This window comes from Felis catus, chromosome B1 (assembly GCF_018350175.1).
Source record: "Felis catus isolate Fca126 chromosome B1, F.catus_Fca126_mat1.0, whole genome shotgun sequence".
Taxonomy (NCBI): Eukaryota; Metazoa; Chordata; class Mammalia; order Carnivora; family Felidae; genus Felis; species Felis catus.
The window spans coordinates 28832453-28849891 of NC_058371.1; the positions used below are offsets into that span (position 1 = coordinate 28832453).

The 17439-nt window shown below is 36.3% G+C and overlaps 1 protein-coding gene across 3 annotated transcripts in view; it reads left to right on the top strand.

Annotated features, from left to right (window-relative positions):
* The window catches only part of WRN (WRN RecQ like helicase), a 149765-nt gene that overhangs the window by 23952 nt on the left and 108374 nt on the right, over positions 1 to 17439 (top strand). For 2 of the 3 annotated variants that reach the window (XM_045055341.1, XM_045055343.1), the window contains exons 2-3: positions 15272 to 15456; positions 16315 to 16427. In XM_045055341.1, the coding sequence (XP_044911276.1) occupies positions 15361 to 15456; positions 16315 to 16427 (209 nt within the window). In that variant the 5' untranslated portion in view covers positions 15272 to 15360. The remainder of the gene's footprint in view (positions 1 to 15271; positions 15457 to 16314; positions 16428 to 17439) is intronic. The other variant, XM_023252444.2, reaches the window with a different exon arrangement.

Sequence of the window (17439 nt, forward strand, 5' to 3'; positions counted from 1 at the left end):
TGGAGGTCTAGGAAAACCAGTGGTGTAGTTCCAGTCTAAATCCGACGGCCTAAGAACCAGAGGAGCCAGTGGTCTAAGTGCCCCTCCTAGGGGGGTCTGAGAACTGAGGAGTGTGGTGTGGGAGGGCAAGAGAAGAAGGACGTCTCAGCTCAAGTGGAGAGCAGATCTGCCCTCTCTCTGCCTTTTTGTTTTATGGAGGTTCTCAATGGATCGGATTATACCTACTCTTGTTGGTGAGGGCAGTCTTTACAAAGTTTTATTCAAATGCTAGTTTCCTCTGGAAACACCCTCCCAGACACACCTAGAATTGATGTTCAGCCAGCTCTGGGCCAGGTAACCCCTTAGCCTAGTTAAGTTGACCTGTAAAATTGACCATTACATGTAGACATTGGAGAAATAACTTTGGAATAAGATTGCTGGGTCAACTACAAAGCTATCCCTACAGACATTTTCTTTTCTACATGACAGAATTCAATTGCTTCTTAACCAGACAAAAACTTACAAGTTAACAAGTAACTTCACAGAGTCTCAGTTTTTAATCAGTAGTAAATAGTAAGTCATATAAAGGTATATTCTCTAATGAAAATTATCTTTGGACGAGATTGTGTTCCTATATGACATTGAAAGGATGTACTGCCTTCTCTTTTAACTTAACTTTTGGATAATTTAACTTCTGGATAATTTTTCTTGACACAAAGCAACGTGGGAGCCTAGGTTTTCTGACTCCAAGCCCAGATTTCTTTCCATTCTAGTCTTCTGCCTCTTCATAATATAATTTTTTTTAAGTTTGTGTGTTTATTTCAAGAGAGAGAGCACACACAAACAGAGAAGGGCCAAGAGACAGAAGGAAAGAGAGAATCCCAGGCAGGCTCTGCATTGATGCGGGGCTTGAACTCACAAACGAACCGTGAGATCATGATCTGAACTGGAAATCAAGAATCAGACGCTTAACTGACTGAGCCATCCAGGTGCCCCTTAATAGTATAATGTTTAATATGAGAGTAGTCTGCTAACTTTTGCAAAATCAGTTAGTCTTTGTTATTAGTTTTCCTTTGTGATAGAAATTCCTTTGTTATATGGTGATGGTCATAGAGTTTTCTTCCTCAGAGAAATATTGTGAAACTTAATGGATATTTGTAAAATTTGCATCAATGCCCAAAGTGAAAAATTGAAATTACAGCTTATATACCATGGCTACTTAAAAATTTTTTTTTTTTTTTAGTATTTATTTTTGAGAGAGAGAGACAGAGCACAAGCAGGGGAGGGACAGAGAGAGAGGCAGACACAGAATCTGATGCAGGCTCCAGGCTCTGAGCTGTCAGCACAGAGCCCCATACGGGGCTTGAACTCATGAACCATGAGATCATGACCTGAGCTGAAGCTGGATGCTTAACCGACTGAACTACCCAGGTACCCCATACCATGACCACTCTTTTATGACATTTGGTTAGCAGATTTCAGAGTCATTGTAAACATTCTTGATTTTTGACTAAATCAAAATTTATAAAAACATTTTATCAGATTAGCCTTTACATATTTTGAACAAATAGAAGTGAACTATTTTAGATAGTAGGTAGAAATCTGTTCACGTTAAACAGTATAATTGCCTATCAAACACTGAACTACTTACTAAAAATTTTTTCCTGGACATGGTTATCTGTAGGTATCATGTAACTTAACAGTGTTTTGTTGTTGTTGTTGTTTTAAACACTTTTCAGAAAGGTTGGGATTCAGTTTAGCCCTCAAGCAGTTAGGCAAGTCAGTTACCATGGTAACAGTAGGTGTTAATTTCCTTAGCTTAGTTAAAGGTTTTAGGAACAAAGACATCTCTGAGCTGCTCCACTGAAACCCAGCTTTCTAAGAAACAGGAGTTTGTCCATTTTCTAGAAGATGATAGCATTCTAAGTGGGAAAGTGTTGTCCTCTTTTTTTTTAAGTCTATTTATTTATTTTGAGAGCAGGAGGCAGAGAGAAGAGAGAGAATCCTGAGCAGGCTCTGCACCATCAACTCAGAGCCCCATGCGAGTCTCCACAAACTGTGAGATCATGACCTGAGCCAATGTCAAGAGTTGGACACTTAACCGACTGAGGCTGACCCAGGCACCCAAAATGTTGTACTCTTAAGATGAATTTCTACTCTGACAGAGTGAAGTAGAATGTGACTTAAAAGCTCTATAGATGATTAAAAAGCTATCCCTTCTTAGTTAATATGATGCAGTTGGTCTTAATTTTCCTGTATTTGGTCTGATTTAAATCTTGAATCTTATAGGTGTATTTCTGTTGCCGTGAACTAAAAGGCACTTGAACCGCCCTCAGTAGACAGCTTGTCCTACTGTCTAATTGATGTCAAATAAAATCATTTAAGATGAATGTTTTCAAAACATCATTTATAATTTGGGGAGATAATCTCTTAACATTTAATTGGCTAATATTACTAACCCTCTGTAGTAAACCCACTCATTCTGCTATCATTAATTTCATTTTGCAAGTGATATATCAAAAAGATTTTACTAAGAAGTTGTATTCTTATTAAGTATTTTATCAGTGTATTATGGTAATTAAAAAATAGCTGTAGTTGTTAATACTAGTAGCACTGGACATTTTCCAGTCATCCACCATTTTGTTTGTCTTCTGTCGTAGGAGTTGGCTAACTTGTGGAGCACATTTGATTTGCCGCTTGCTTTTGGTTTGAGCTAAATGGTTTTCACTGACTATGAGCTAAATGGTTTTCACTGACTATGAGCTAAATGGTTTTCACATTTTTAAGTGACTGAACAAAAATCAAAAGAATAACATTTTGGTAAATTTCATAAATCTAGATTTCATTGTCTTTAAAGTTTTATTAGGACATAGCTGTGTTTACTTAAGTATTACTTATGGCATTTGTGCCTCAATGTCTGAATAGAATATTTACTATCTGACTCTGTAGAGAAAAAGTTGGCTCTTACTCTATAGTAAAAAAAAATTTAAAAATTTAAAAAAACAAAAACTTTTCCCTCTTTTATTGGTTTAGTTTTCCCTCCTGATTGCTGAAAGTAATACATGTTCTTATCAAAAATTTGGAACGTTTAGAAAAGTATAAAGAAGAAAATTGAAAACTATCTTCAGTGGTGGGATAACAACTAATATTTTGGTATACATTGCTCCAGACCTTTAAAAATTTATAATATGTAAATATATGTATATGAATGGTTGTATATATGTATATGTATATGTACATGTCTGTATAGAATATATATACACATAGAAAAATACACATTGTGTAAATTTAGAGTCTGACTTGCTTTTTCACTTGATAAATTATAAGAATATGTTTAAAAAACTTTTTTATATTTATTTATTTTTGGGAGCGTGCAGGCAAGGGAGGGGCAGAGAGAAGGGGACAGAGGATCTGAAGTGGGCTCTGCACTGGCAGGCTGAAAGCAGTGAGCCCAATGTGGGGCTTGAACTCATGAGTTCAAGCTCATGACCTGAGCCAAAGTTGGATGCTCAACCAACTGAGCCACCCAAGTGCCCCAAGAATATGTTTTTAATGGCTGCATAGTGCTCTGTTTTATGGATGTACCATAATTCATTATTTAACTATTTTTACCGTTGTTGGACATGTCTATTTTCAACTCTTTATCATTATATATATATTGTATATTACGTTATATAATATATACCTTAAATACTGTTGTATATAACAAGTATGACTATCCTTGTATATAAATCTTTCTGAGGAGTGCTGGTTTTTTTGGTAAGATTAATTCTTAAAAATGAAACTATGTGTAAAATGGTATGAGAGCTAGACAGATATTTTAAGGGAAATGTTGGTAGTGTGGTAAAATACTTCCTTGGTCTGCCTTCATGAAGAAGATGGCTTATCTTCCATGTAGCTTCAGCTCTGGTTCAACATAGTAATTTTCACACCAGACCATCAAACCAGTCCTTTTAATAATTTGACTGATAAAACATATGGTTGATGCTGATAGTAGGTGGATAGGAGGAAGTGGGTCAGTGCCTCACTCTGGGCTCATAGGTTTTTTTTTTTTTTTTAATTTTTTTTTTTTTTCAACCTTATTTTTTGGGACAGAGAGAGACAGAGCATGAACGGGGGAGGGGCAGAGAGAGAGGGAGACACAGAATCGGAAACAGGCTCCAGGCTCTGAGCCATCAGCCCAGAGCCTGACGCGGGGCTCGAACTCACTGACCGCGAGATCGTGACCTGGCTGAAGTCGGACACTTAACCGACTGCGCCACCCAGGCGCCCCCGGGCTCATAGTTTTTACTCACAGTTCTACACTTGGGAAAGTAAATTTCTTGTGAGCGTGCTGCTAGCATTATTATGGAAGCCATAGAGAAAAGTGGAGTGATGCTCTAGGTTGGTGTGAGTTGACACAGTAGACTCAGAAATGGAGGTACAAAGGAGATGTGCTCCATTCTTAGGATAATTCACTTGCTACTGCCCTGACGAAGTAGGTGGTCCAGCCAACCTCTCTGTGGTCTTTGCATCCTTCTTTAAAGGAAACTCCAGGGGGGCCTGGGTGACTCCGTTAGGCGTTTAGGCGTCTGACTTCGACTTCAGCTCAGGTCATGATCTCACGGTTCGTGGGTTTGAGCCCCACATCGGGCTCTGTGCTGACAGCTCAGAGCCTAGAGACTGCCTTGGATTCTGTGTCTCCCTCTCTCTCTCTGCCCCTCCCCCGCTGACACTCTGTCTCTCTTTCTCAAAAATAAATAAACATTAAAAAACAATTTATTAAGGAAACTCCATTTGTTAGCATATCCTAGGTTTTGCTACCACTCTTTCTGTAGTGTACCTACAAAAATATACCCAAGTATTTCACTCAAATAATGATTTGTAACTGGATATTGACTTAAAAAAATTTGTAGGGATACCCACACCAGCTGCTAGTACTGATCTGTCTATAGCAGAGGTTGTAAATTGGGAGGTCTGCAGGCCAAAATTTGGCCTGTAGAGTAGTCTTGGGTATTGCTATCAAATGGAGGATTGCATAGGAACGTGCATTATTCATGTTCTTTGGAAAAATTGGAAGGCCTGGCAACACTGTGTCCATGTTGACTATTGGCAAGGGTTAGCTGGAGCAGTTAGTTGCTTCTAATTTGTGCTGTAGCATAATGAATGGGCATGCAAGATTTTGATGGTTGCATACTTTTTATAGCGTTCAAACATATAAAAGCATTTTGTGAAACATTCAAAGATTCATAATAGGTGAAATTATATTTGAAGGTTATTCTAGATGGCGATCCTTTTGTAAACTACTTGAGTTAAGTAACATGCATGGCTATGCATAGTAAACATGGTCAGACAGAGTTGGGTGCTGTGGCTGTGTTATGTAGTAACTTCCTCCTGACTTTTCCTTTTAAATAATTTCCATTCTAATTATTATTTTATTTTATTTTATTATTTATTTTTATTCCTTTTGGGAGAGAGTGCGAGCGGGATGGGCAGAGAGAGAGGGAGAGAGAAAATTTGACAGCGCAGAGCCTGATGGGGGGCTTGACCTCATGAACCATGAGATCATGACCTGACCCAAACTCAGACACTTAACTGACTGAGTCACCCAGGTGCCCCTCTAGTTATTATTTTAATTGTATATGTGTATGTTATTTAATAATTGGGAAAGCTATATGTGTTTGTGTACATGAAATTCTTTCATTTTTGTCTCAATTTTCATAATTATCTTACTGCTAACAGAAAAGATCATGATTGTTAGCTAATTCTTATTGGATTATATTTAGTATTTTCTAACAGAAAACAATGAATTTTGTTAATTTTCTTGCTTGTTATTTAATTTTTATTTATTTATGATGGACTTTTTGATGTGATAGTTTGTGAAACCCTGATTATGATAGAGTTTCATAATATGGTTATTTAATTTAAACTATTGCTTATATCTAAAAATAATAATTGAACATAATGCAATTCCATTGATTCAGTAAGGGAAAGATAGGCCTTTGAGAAACTCATTTAAAGATATTTTTTTAAAGTTTTTTTAATGTTTATTTATTTATTAAAAAAATTTTTTTTAATGTTTATTTTTGAGAGAGAGATAGAACATAAGCAGGTAGGGGCAGAGAGAGAAGGAGACACAAGATCCGAAGCACGCTCCAGGCTCTGAGCTGTCAGCACAGAGCCCGACAGGGCTAAAACTCACAAACTGTGAGATCATGACCTGAGCCGAAGTTAGATGCTTAACCTACTGAGCCACCCAGGTGCCCCAGTATTTATTTTAGAGCAAGAGAGAGACAGAGCACAAGCAGGGTAGGGGCAGAGAGAGAGGGAGACACAGAATCTGAAGCAGCCTCCAGGCTCTGAGCTGTCAGCACAGAGCCCAATGTGGGGCTTGAACTCAGGAAGTGTGAGATAATGACCTGAGTTGAAGTTGGATGCTTAACCAACTGGGCCACCCAGTTGCCCCTCACTTAAACATATTTTTGATTACAGTGTATTTTACTTGTTTTAAAAATTTAAATTATTGGGCCACCTGGGTGGCTCAGTCAGTTGAACATCTGACTCTTGATTTCAGCTCAGGTCATGATCCCAGGGTTGTGGGATTGAGCCCAGTGTTGGGCTCCCCACTGAGTGTGGAGCCTGCTTAAAATTCTCTGTCTCTCTTCTTCTGCCCCTTTCCCTGTTCACGTGCTCTGTCTCTAAAAAAAAAAAAAATTATTAAACTAAATGAAAATAAATATTGCAGTATGTTGTTTTTGTTTACTCTTTTTAACTAAAGAAGTACCTTGGGATAAGATTTGTTTAAAAACTTGAGAATTCAGATAAACTCAATAATTGACAAAAAACTTTTCCTAAGGAATTAAAGACAGTATTTTAAGTACTTTATTTTTGAGTGCTTTATATTGAAATAAATTTTATTTCTGCAGATATTTACTTTCCTACTGTAATGTCTAATTGATTAAAGCTGGAAAGTTATCTGATTCGTGAGTTAAATGTAATAGTAAATATTTCTTCAATAATTAGGCTATAAAGTGAAGAAATATCTCAGAATTATATGGTGTTTCCCCAATTCTTTACTTTTCAGACTAAATCAAAACAAATAGGGGTGTCAAACAAAATACTGTGGTATCTTTTCATAAATCTAAAAATAGCTTGAACCTTTGAAATCATCTTTGAGCACAAAATAAGAACAAAATACTTTTTAGATTGTGATAATCAGATTGAGCTCAAGAGGCTGGTAAAGCCCAGCCAAATTTGTTCTCATTTCCTGCCTGTGTAGAACACTGTGTTTGGGATCAATAAGGCAAAGGAAATGTAAAAGTTGCCATTTTAAATTATTCTATTATAAGATATGTTTAAGGGACGCCTGGATGGCTCAGTCGTTAAAGCATTCAACTTTGGCTCAGGTCATAATCTCTCACAGTTCATGAGTTTGAGCCCCACATCAGGCTCTCTGCTGTCAGCACAGAGCCTACTTTGGATCCTCTTTTGCTCCCCTGTGTGCACATTCTCTGAAAAGTAAATAAACATTTACCAAAAAAAAAAGGAAGATACGTTTAAGATTTGTCAAAGACATAGAAGACAGTACTCATTCAAAAGATTATTTAATGAAAAACTTGTTAATTGCAGATGTGAATCCATAAATGTTGGTAATGGGCCTTGCTTAGAAAGCTGTATAGAATCCTTGAAGAAAAATGCCTGAAAGGACATTATTTGCTGGGCAAAGAAGTTTCAAAACTAAAATATTCAAGGGAATATTTGGAAACATACAAGATATTATGGAAACAGTGGCAGTTTGGGACTGGTAATAACAGTAAGGTTTAGGCTTTACCTTAAGTTCAATACTCTTCTAAGTATTAAGTAGTCTTATTCACAGAGAAGCTCCTGTATGTTAAAATTGGCCTGTAGTTCTGAGTTCCACATTGAATGAAGTCATAAAAATGATGAACCTAATGAAATCTAAGCTGCTATAGTACCTTCTCTTCAGCCTTAGGTGAAGAAATGTTAGCTATTTCAGTTATGAAGTATCTGTCCAAAGGAAGATTTATAAGCTCAAAGAAAATTTCAGATTATGAAATGGTGAATGGTTCTTACTTTGCAGATTTGTGGAAGTATAGTTATGTCTTCAATGAATGGTGTCCTTAACTGACCAAATTTTGAGCACCTGAATTAACTTAAAAGTACAACGATCGCACGGAAAATATATTAACATGTACTGACAAAGTTTATGGCTTCAGAGTAAAAAACCAGCTTTGGGAGAGTGAAGTTAAAATAGTTTTAGAAGTGACATTTAATTGGTATCATCTGAATCCTAAAGATGAATTAATAATACGTAGAGAGCAAACTCTGCGTATACCTGTGACAGAGCTTTAACACAAGTCTATTGAAATACTTGATATAAAAAGATCATTTGTATTCCAGACTTATTTATATTATCAGAAGGAGTTAACATATTTCTCAGTAGAAGAAAAGGAGAAGCTGTTAGATTTAAAGAATTTTAGCATTCTTGAAGTACAATTTAAAGAGGTTGGATTGTTGGAATGCTGGTTAATAGTGAAAAAGAAGTTTTCAGCCTTTTGGAACAAAGCATCCTCTTTTGCCATTTGCTACTACTTACGTTAATAAAGCTTCTCCGTGATGGTTGCTATATAGGATATTAAGAAAATGTTGTTAAAAGGTTTTAATCAGGAGTTGTATATAGTCATTTTAAGCAGAAAACCTGATATACAAAAGGTATGTTCATCTAAACAATTTAGTTTCTTGTTTAAAAAGTTTAATTTTACAATGAAGATATAATGAAGATATAAAATTTTTACAAAATTTCACAGGTACACTCCCAGATCCCCTTCCCAGTATGCTATAAAAATATTTTCATTTTCTGAATGTGCTGTGAAGTTGAAAATGTTGTGGACTCCTGGGGTAGACCTACATTTCTAAATGAAGTGAGCATCAAGAATCATCATGTATTTGAGCAGAGTTGACAGCCATCAAATCCCTTAGCTGAGTTTTAACCCTTGATAAAAAATAATTTCTAAACAAAAAAAAGAACTAAAAGTCTTTATAAGTATTATTGCTAGATTTAACAGGAAGTTGCAGGGTGCCTGGGTGGCTCAGTCAGTTAAGCATCTGACTTTGGCTCAGGTCATGATCTTGTGGTTTGTGGGTACGAGCCCGGTGTTGGGCTCTATGCTGACAGTGCAGAGTCTGGAGCCTTCTCCCGATTCTGTGTTTCCCTCTCTCTGCCCCTCCCCGCTCACACTCTGTCTGTGTCTCTCAAAAATGAATAAACGTTAAAACAAAAACAAAAAACAGACTCAACAGGAAGTTACATTAATGAAGGAACCGAAGATGGTTGAAAAGGAAAGTTGCAGAGTAAGAAAGGAATTGAAACATAATTCCTTAAATAAAATACCCGGTGGAATTACTGTGGTAGAACAAACGTGGCTGAAAACAAAATAGTATTTGTTGAGTGAACTGAACAACTGGTTGGAGGATGCCTACTTGATTTTCCTGTCTTAGAGGCCTTCAGAGGAGTTGTAAGATCAGTGTGCTGGTGGGCTAGGTCTTGAGATTACAATTTGGGAGACCTGTGGATAGAGGAATTGCCTCTTAAGGCCTCAGTGGAAGACTTACAGTCTTTGTCGCATTCACAGCTTCCTGAGGGACCCTAAGAGCAGATGACTACTGATGGTAAATAGAGTTTTACAAGCAAAGAAAAATAATAGTCTGACTAAGGAAGCCCCCATCAGTGGACAGAAGGCCAAAGAACACCAGAATGGGACATTCCTATTGGAACAGATATTTGAACTAAATTATAACTTTTACAAAAGAAAGAAATAATAAGCACATTTAGGGAGACTCAACTAGAGCACAAAGAAACTTTCTGAAACTAACGATCAAGTTCTTAACGTTGTAAAAATCCAATAGACAAAGTGAAAGAGGACTATCACCATTGAGAGTGAAATTAGCATCTTGGAAGTCATGTGTAAGAAGTATCTTAAAATTAAAGAGTTGGTAGTCAGGAGGGAAAAAATAGAGTCTAGGAGATGAAATCCAGGTAAGAAATTCACCAGCATGTGAATAAATGCTGTAGCAGGAAAAAAAGGAATAGATAATGGCAATCAATAACTAGGAATAGGATTATATTGGTTTACTGAAGGTGCCATAGTTAAGTATTACAGACTATGATTTAATTTATAGTAAATTTATGTGATTTAGTTTATAATGAATAGAAAGAAATTTGTCCTCGTAGTTTTGGTGACTAGAGGTCTGAAATCAAGTTGTTGGCGGAGCTGTTTCCTTCTCAGGGCTGTGGAGGAAGGATCTGTTTCAGATCTGTTCATCACTAGATGATGTCTCTAGATGACTCTTTCTCCCTGTGTTTCTTCACATCATCTTCCCTCTATGCGTGCCTGTCTCTGTCCACATTTCCCCTTTTTGTAAGAACACCACTTAGTTTGGATTATAGATCACTGTAATAACCTTGTTAAAATTTGATTTACTGATGTAAAGACTCTGTTTCCAAATAAAGAGCCACATGCTGAAGTACTTACTGGAAGTTAGGACTCCAACATATCTTTTTTGGGGGGAGGGATACAATTCAACTTACAATGAGGGGGAATTTTTCTGATTTGAAGAAAAAGATGTGAAAAGGAGTCCTGATCCCAGGGAGAATAAAGTTTACACTTGGGCCTCTTAAAATATAAACATCCATGAAAGTCTTTCAAGCTCCCAGATAGGAAATAGAGATTACTTATAAGAGAAAAGCCATCATGGAACCACTGGATTTCTTATTTGCAGCATCAAAAGGTAGAAGACAATAAGAGAATATTTATAGACTACTGAGGGACGGTTGTACTCAGCCAACACATCATTCTCCTATCTGTTTGAAAAAATACATTTTCACATATGCAGGGGATCAGAGTTTATTACCTACATATTCTACTTGAAGAAAATAATTTGAAGAGCTCTCTGTATTTTGTTGAATGAAATAAGTCAGAAAGATATCATGATTTCATTCATATGTGGAATTTAAGATAGAAAATAGATGAACATAGGAGAAAGGAAGGAAAAATAAGATACAAACAGGGAGACAAAAATGATAAGACTTTAACTGAGAACAAACTGAGAGTTGATGGGGGTGGGAAGTTGAGGGGGGATGGGGAATATTAAAATGGTTGATAAAATTTGTAACACAAATGTTTAGAAAATAGTAAGGATTCTTGAAATAGAAGAGCAATACTAAGTAAACTAACAGGCTGTAACTAAAACCATATCATATCAAAAAACAGTATGTAGAAGGGTGGGGAAGTAAAAACACTCTGACTTTTGCCTTGCTAGGGAGAAGGACTGTGCAAATGTAGTGTCTTGGTGGGGAAGGGATATTGTCATGTTAGTTTGCTGAGATAGTAGGATGGAAAAAAAAATGAAATTTTGTCCTTGGTTATGGGAAAAAAGTATGAATGGTAATTTTGGCCAATTAGAAAAAATGAAATAAGAGTAAAAAGAAACTGAAGAAAGTCCAAAGCAAACCAAATCAAAGTACATTACAGATCTTCCTTGAGTGAGGACTTCTCTGATAGACCAAAAGTCTTTCTCTTTCTTTTCTTTCTTTTCTTTTTTTCTTTCTTTTCTTTCTTTTCTTTCTCTTCTTTCTTTCTTTCTTTCTTTCTTTCTTTCTTTCTTTCTTTCTTTCTTTCTTTCTTTCTTTCTTTCTTTCTTTCAAGTTTTGAGAAAGAGATAGAGAGCAAGTGCAGAAGGGACGGAGGGAGAGGGAGACAGAATCCCAAGCAGGCTCTGTGCTTTTAGCACAGAGCCTAATGTGGGGCTCAAACTCATGAACTGTGAGATCGTGACCTGAGCAGAAACCAAGAGTCAGACACTTAATCAACTGAGCCACCCAGGTGCCCAGACCAAAGTGTTTCTTATATCTAACCTCCTGAACATCATAGCTTAGCCTAGCTTAACATAAATGTGCTCAGAACACTTACATTAGCCTACAGTTGGGCAAAAATTATCTAACAGAAAGGCTGTTTTATAATAAAGTGTTGAATATCTCATGTGATTTATTGAATGTTGTACTGAAAGTGAAAACCAGAATGGTTGTGTGGTTACAGAATGGTTGTCAGTGTGTTGGTTGTTTATCCTTGTGATGGTGTTGGCTAACCGGGAGCTGTGGCTCCCCGCTGCTGCCCAGCATCACCCCAAAGGATCATACCACATATCACTAGCATGAGAAAAGATCCAACTTCAAATCTGAAGTGTGGTTTCTATTGAATATGTATTGCTTTTGCACTGTTGTCAAGTTGAAAAATCCTAAGTCAAACCATTGTTCATCAGGGACCATCTGTATTTATTTCAAAGAGGAATTTAAAGTCCTTTAATGGTACAATATGAAGTGTTATGAAATGAGAAAAGACTTCATTTTAGAGAAAGACCGGTCAAAGTGGTTTGTACTCAACAACATAACATCTAAATATGTAAGTTAAAAATTCTATTAATCGATGACTTGGATCCCTCATGAGAATAGCCTTTATGTGATCAGCGATTAAAATTCTCATGTGTCTTGGGGCACCATGGAGGCTCAGTCAGTTAAGTGTCTGACTTTTTTTTTTTTTTTTAATGTTTATTCTTAGAGAGAGAGAGAGAGAGAGAGAGAGAGAGTGTGAGCGAGGGAGGGGCAGAGAGAGAGGGAGACACAGAATCTGAAGCGGACTCCAGGCTCTGAGCTGTCAGCGCAGAGCCCGATGCAGGGCTCAAACTTGTGAACTGTGAGATCATGTCCTGAGCCAAAGTCGGTTATTCAACCAACTGAGCCACCCAGGCGCCCCACGTATCTGACTCTTCATTTCAGCTCAGGTCATGATCTCACAGTTCCTAAGATTGAGCCCTGTGTTGGACTCTGTGGTGACAGCATGGAGCCGGCTTGGGATTTTCTCTCTCCCACTCTCCCTCTGCCCCTCCCTGCTCTCTCGCTCTCAAAATAAATCATTAAACTTAAAAAATCCTTATGTATCTTGAAGAATTTCCCTGTTGCAAATTATTCTACAACCTTAATTTTCTGTATGCTTTTTATCTGCTGAGAGCTGAGTAAATTTGAGAAAGATACTAGGTTTGTAAACAAGTTTACTTTCAAATTCTTTGCCTGGAAGCATCTAGACAGAATTTTGTGTGCAAAAGAGAGTATTTTACATCTGAAAACTAAGCATTTCAAGTTAAAACAATTTTAGTGTTATAGGTGGCAGTAGGGAAGAGTTACTGGAGTTTTATTTCCATTTTGGTAGTATGAATGAATGAATTACAAAATTACAAGATTTTGTAGTTGGTTTTATAGAGTTGTGTATTATTTGTAGGAACCTCAATTTTCTGGCAGTTTTGCAAATGATCTACTCTGTGTATAGCAAAAACTTGTTTTTCAGCTTTATAAAAATAATATTTTAAGATTAAGAACAGACCATATATAAAAGTAGACTTTGGGACTAACTTTTAACTCTCTTGTTAAGAGTTTTGAGTTTGTGACACATATACACATATTAATAACTACTAATGTTTGTAAAATGTTTTACAGTGACTAATACATATATTTTATATGTTTTATCTTAGTGCATATAATACAAGTGGTAATACCCATACTTGAGTTGTCCATTCTGATCCAGTGATTCATAGATCTTACCCAATGTCAAAATTTTGCTAATGATTCAAAGAATACAGGCAAGCACGAAGTGCAGATGGCATATTCTTTTTTTGGAGGAGCCCGAGACTGTCAGACACAGATTCCAAAAATGTCCTTTTCTTTTGCAATAGGACATGTTATAGTTTTGGATTAACAGAACAGTTTTGAGCATTGTGTGCAAAAAAACCCCCCTTTTTTTGCACAAAAGAAATTGTTTTGGTTTTGGAACTCCTCTGTTTTATATTATCTTTATTACACAGCTTACTTGACTACCTCCCATTTTATAGCCATAAATTAATAAATCCATAATGTCAGGCGTATTTATGATAAGCAGTCAAGATAGTTGAGCTATATCTTGTGAACAGCACTTTCTAGATAGGTATTCTTTGGTATTTTTCTGCTAGTAAATGCCATTGATAGGTTTATAGGGCTACCCTCTGGTTTTAGGTCATTAGTGTTTTATTTATTGGGATCCATTGTTGAGATGGATCATTTAGGTCATTAGTGTTTTATTTATTGGGATCCATTGTCTTTCATTTACCCTTCCCCAGTTGGGAGAGTGTATTACTAGCTTCCTGTTAACCCTTTCCTTCCTAATGCATAAGAGTGGTGGAGTTGGTTCTATATAGAAAATTTTGCTAGAGTAATCTCTAAACACTTTCCTTTATAAATTATCAGTATTCTCAGTTTTGGGGGTTCATGCTTGAGAAAATGAGCAATTAAAATGGATACCTGCTAATACTGTTTAATTTCTTCAGGGTTTATATTCCTAAGTATTAAGAGGGATAACAGGCTGTCCCTAAATCATAAATAGTTGCTTTGATTATTACATATTAACATCATGTTTCTTCATAAGAATCTTTAGGTATATATTCAAAACTGCTGTCCCTTTACTGGAAATTTGAGTTAATAGAAACTAAGGTTGGAGTTGGAAAGATTTTATTAAGAACTTAAAGCTACTTCAGTTTAGTATGTTAAGTCACCCGAGGGTATGGATCCACTTGCCATTAACAAGAAGAGTATATCATGGTTCTATTCATTGTGTTTTCCGTAACTATTCTTGAAGTGTGGTTTACATTGGGAAGAGCCCTCAAAGCTAGTAATAGATTTTTAAAAATATCCCCTGTAAAACTCTTATTCTTAGGGAAATTTGTTCAGTTACTAGGCCAAGAGCTTAATTAAAACAACAACAACAACAACAACAACAAAGAAACCCCCTTACTATCGAAAAGCTGTTCTCAGTCTAAAAATTCATTTTTCAAGTAGACTTGTGAGTAAGTCCAACAGTTTGCTGAGTTTACTTAGATCTTAGGAGAGGTGATAAGAAAATTAAACATGTCAAAAATTTGTAACAATTTATACACCCAATGATTGTCTTTGGTAGTGAGATAAAGATTATCTTTGATCCTTTGAAAGGATCAAAATCATAGAATAATAGGATTTTGAAATTGCTAGGACCTTCGAGCTCAATTAAACTGGCTCACTTATTTTAGAAAGAAGAAATAGTAAATGTATAGTTATTAGATCTAGCATATTATATCTGTTTCCTTTTGTTTTTCAATTCCATCTCTTAAAACCTATATGTGGGCCAAATGCCATAACTTTAAATATGCATCTTTGTTTCTTCATTCATATCCACAGGCCTCTCTCTGAGTTTTCTTTCAAAGATTCCACTGTATTTATTCACAGAGTAATTGTGTTTTGGATTTTGCTACTTGACCTTATTAAAGATGAATGAAAAAAAATTGGAAACAACTCCACAGCAGCGGAAACTTCCAGAATGGATGTCTATGCAGAATGAGAGATGTCATGCAGAAGAAAGAAAGGTATGCAGTTCAGTAGTTCTTCTTTTGGTTTTTTTTTGTTTTTTTTTTAGTTTATTTTTGAGAGAGAGAGAAAGAGAGAGAGACAAAGTGCGTGAGCAAGTGGGGGAGGGGTAGAGAGAGAGAGAATCCCAAGCAGGCTCCTAGAGAACTCACGAATGGTGAGATCATGACCTGAGCTGAAATCAAGAGTCAAGCACTTAACCTACAGAGCCACCCAGGTGTCCCACCAATTCTTATTTCAGATGGGAAATTTAGTGAAATTTCACTGTAAATTGAGTCACTCTTCACTTGTAAGTTTCAGGTCATTATTTTAATTACAATTGCTGTTGTGTGATTTAACCACAACTAGTTATTGAATGGTGGAATGGGATTAAATTTTAATTGGGCTTACAAAATGGGAATTCTTGCTGTGTACTTTACCTTTTTATCACATTTGTATGGTTGACCTTACTAGTATGTCCTAATTTAGATAATTTAGACAGTATTTACTATGGGAATTTTTGTGGGTATTAAGTTTAAGTTTTCATAGATTCAAGATCCACCAGCCAGTCTTTAGCATTTTAAGTCAACATTATTACATCTAGAATACAAATATAATTATAGAAAAACATTAATAAGTGCTCTTATGAAAATGCATAGGATTATAAGTTTACAAATAAGCTCTTTAGAAAAATAATTTTATTATGGATGGCTTCATTTTTGCTACATTGTCCTTCTGACTTCATTAAGTCTCTAGAACATTAGTGATAAAACTTAGAACTATAATTTGAATGCTACACTGAACTTCATGATTTCCATGAACATTTCTTATTTAATGTGAACTTTATTTGTGCCTTTTGGAATTTTATTTAATTCAAGGCATCTGTTCAGAGGAGTATTTTTGAAGATGTTCTCCCCTTCTTAGAGTTCACTGGATCCATTGTTTATAGTTATGAAGCTAGTGATTGTTCTTTTCTGTCGGAAGATATTAGGTAAGAGATTTGAATTTCCTAGTTTCATTTGAAGATAACTGTTATGACAGTATTTGTCAGTATACTGAATTTTACAGTTAAGATATGTTCTATAGACAATTATTTCTACATGTGGAATATCACTTGACGAGTTCTAATTTTACATTAAAAAACCCTTAAAATCATTGGATTAAATGTGTAATGCGTACCTGTTTGTTTATTCATAAGCCTGTCTATTACTTTCGCTAAATTTTTGTTGCTTTTGCTACTTCAGATATATAGAACTATTTTTTTTCAAAGTTTGTTTTATTTATTTTGAGAGAGAGCATGTGTATGTGAGTGGGGACAAGGGAGAGAGATGGAGAGAGAGCAGGCTCTATGCTATCAGCACAGAGCCCAACATGGGGCTCGATCCCATGACTGGGAGGTCATAACCTGAGCTGAAACCAAGAGTCAGATGCTCAATCAACTGAGCCACCCGGGTGCCCCCAGATATGTAGAACTATTGAAGACATTGTTAATTAATGTAAGACAAAAAAATACAAGAATTATTCAACCTCCAAATGCTCCATTATATTTCATTAAAACTACTGGGGCGCCTGGGTGGCGCAGTCGGTTGAGCGTCCGAGTTCAGCCAGGTCACAATCTCGCGGTCCAGGAGTTTGAGCCCCGCGTCAGGCTCTGGGCTGATGGCTCAGAGCCTGGAGCCTGTTTCCGATTCTGTGTCTACCTCTCTCTCTGCCTGTCCCCCGTTCATGCTCTGTCTCTCTCTGTCCCAAAAAAAATAAATAAAAAAAAAAAAACGTTGAAAAAAAAAATAAATAAACATTAAAAAAATGAGATTATGATATGCCTTTCTGTAGTGCAGTTTGTCTTAATCCTGCTTGGGGTTTCATTGAGCATTTTGGGTGTGTGGCTTTATAGTTTCATCAAATTTGAAACATTACTTTAGGTTTTTGTTGTTGTTGTTCCCATCCTGTACTCTCTTCTCCTTCTGGCAGCCTCTATACACATAGGTTGGATTGCTTAATCC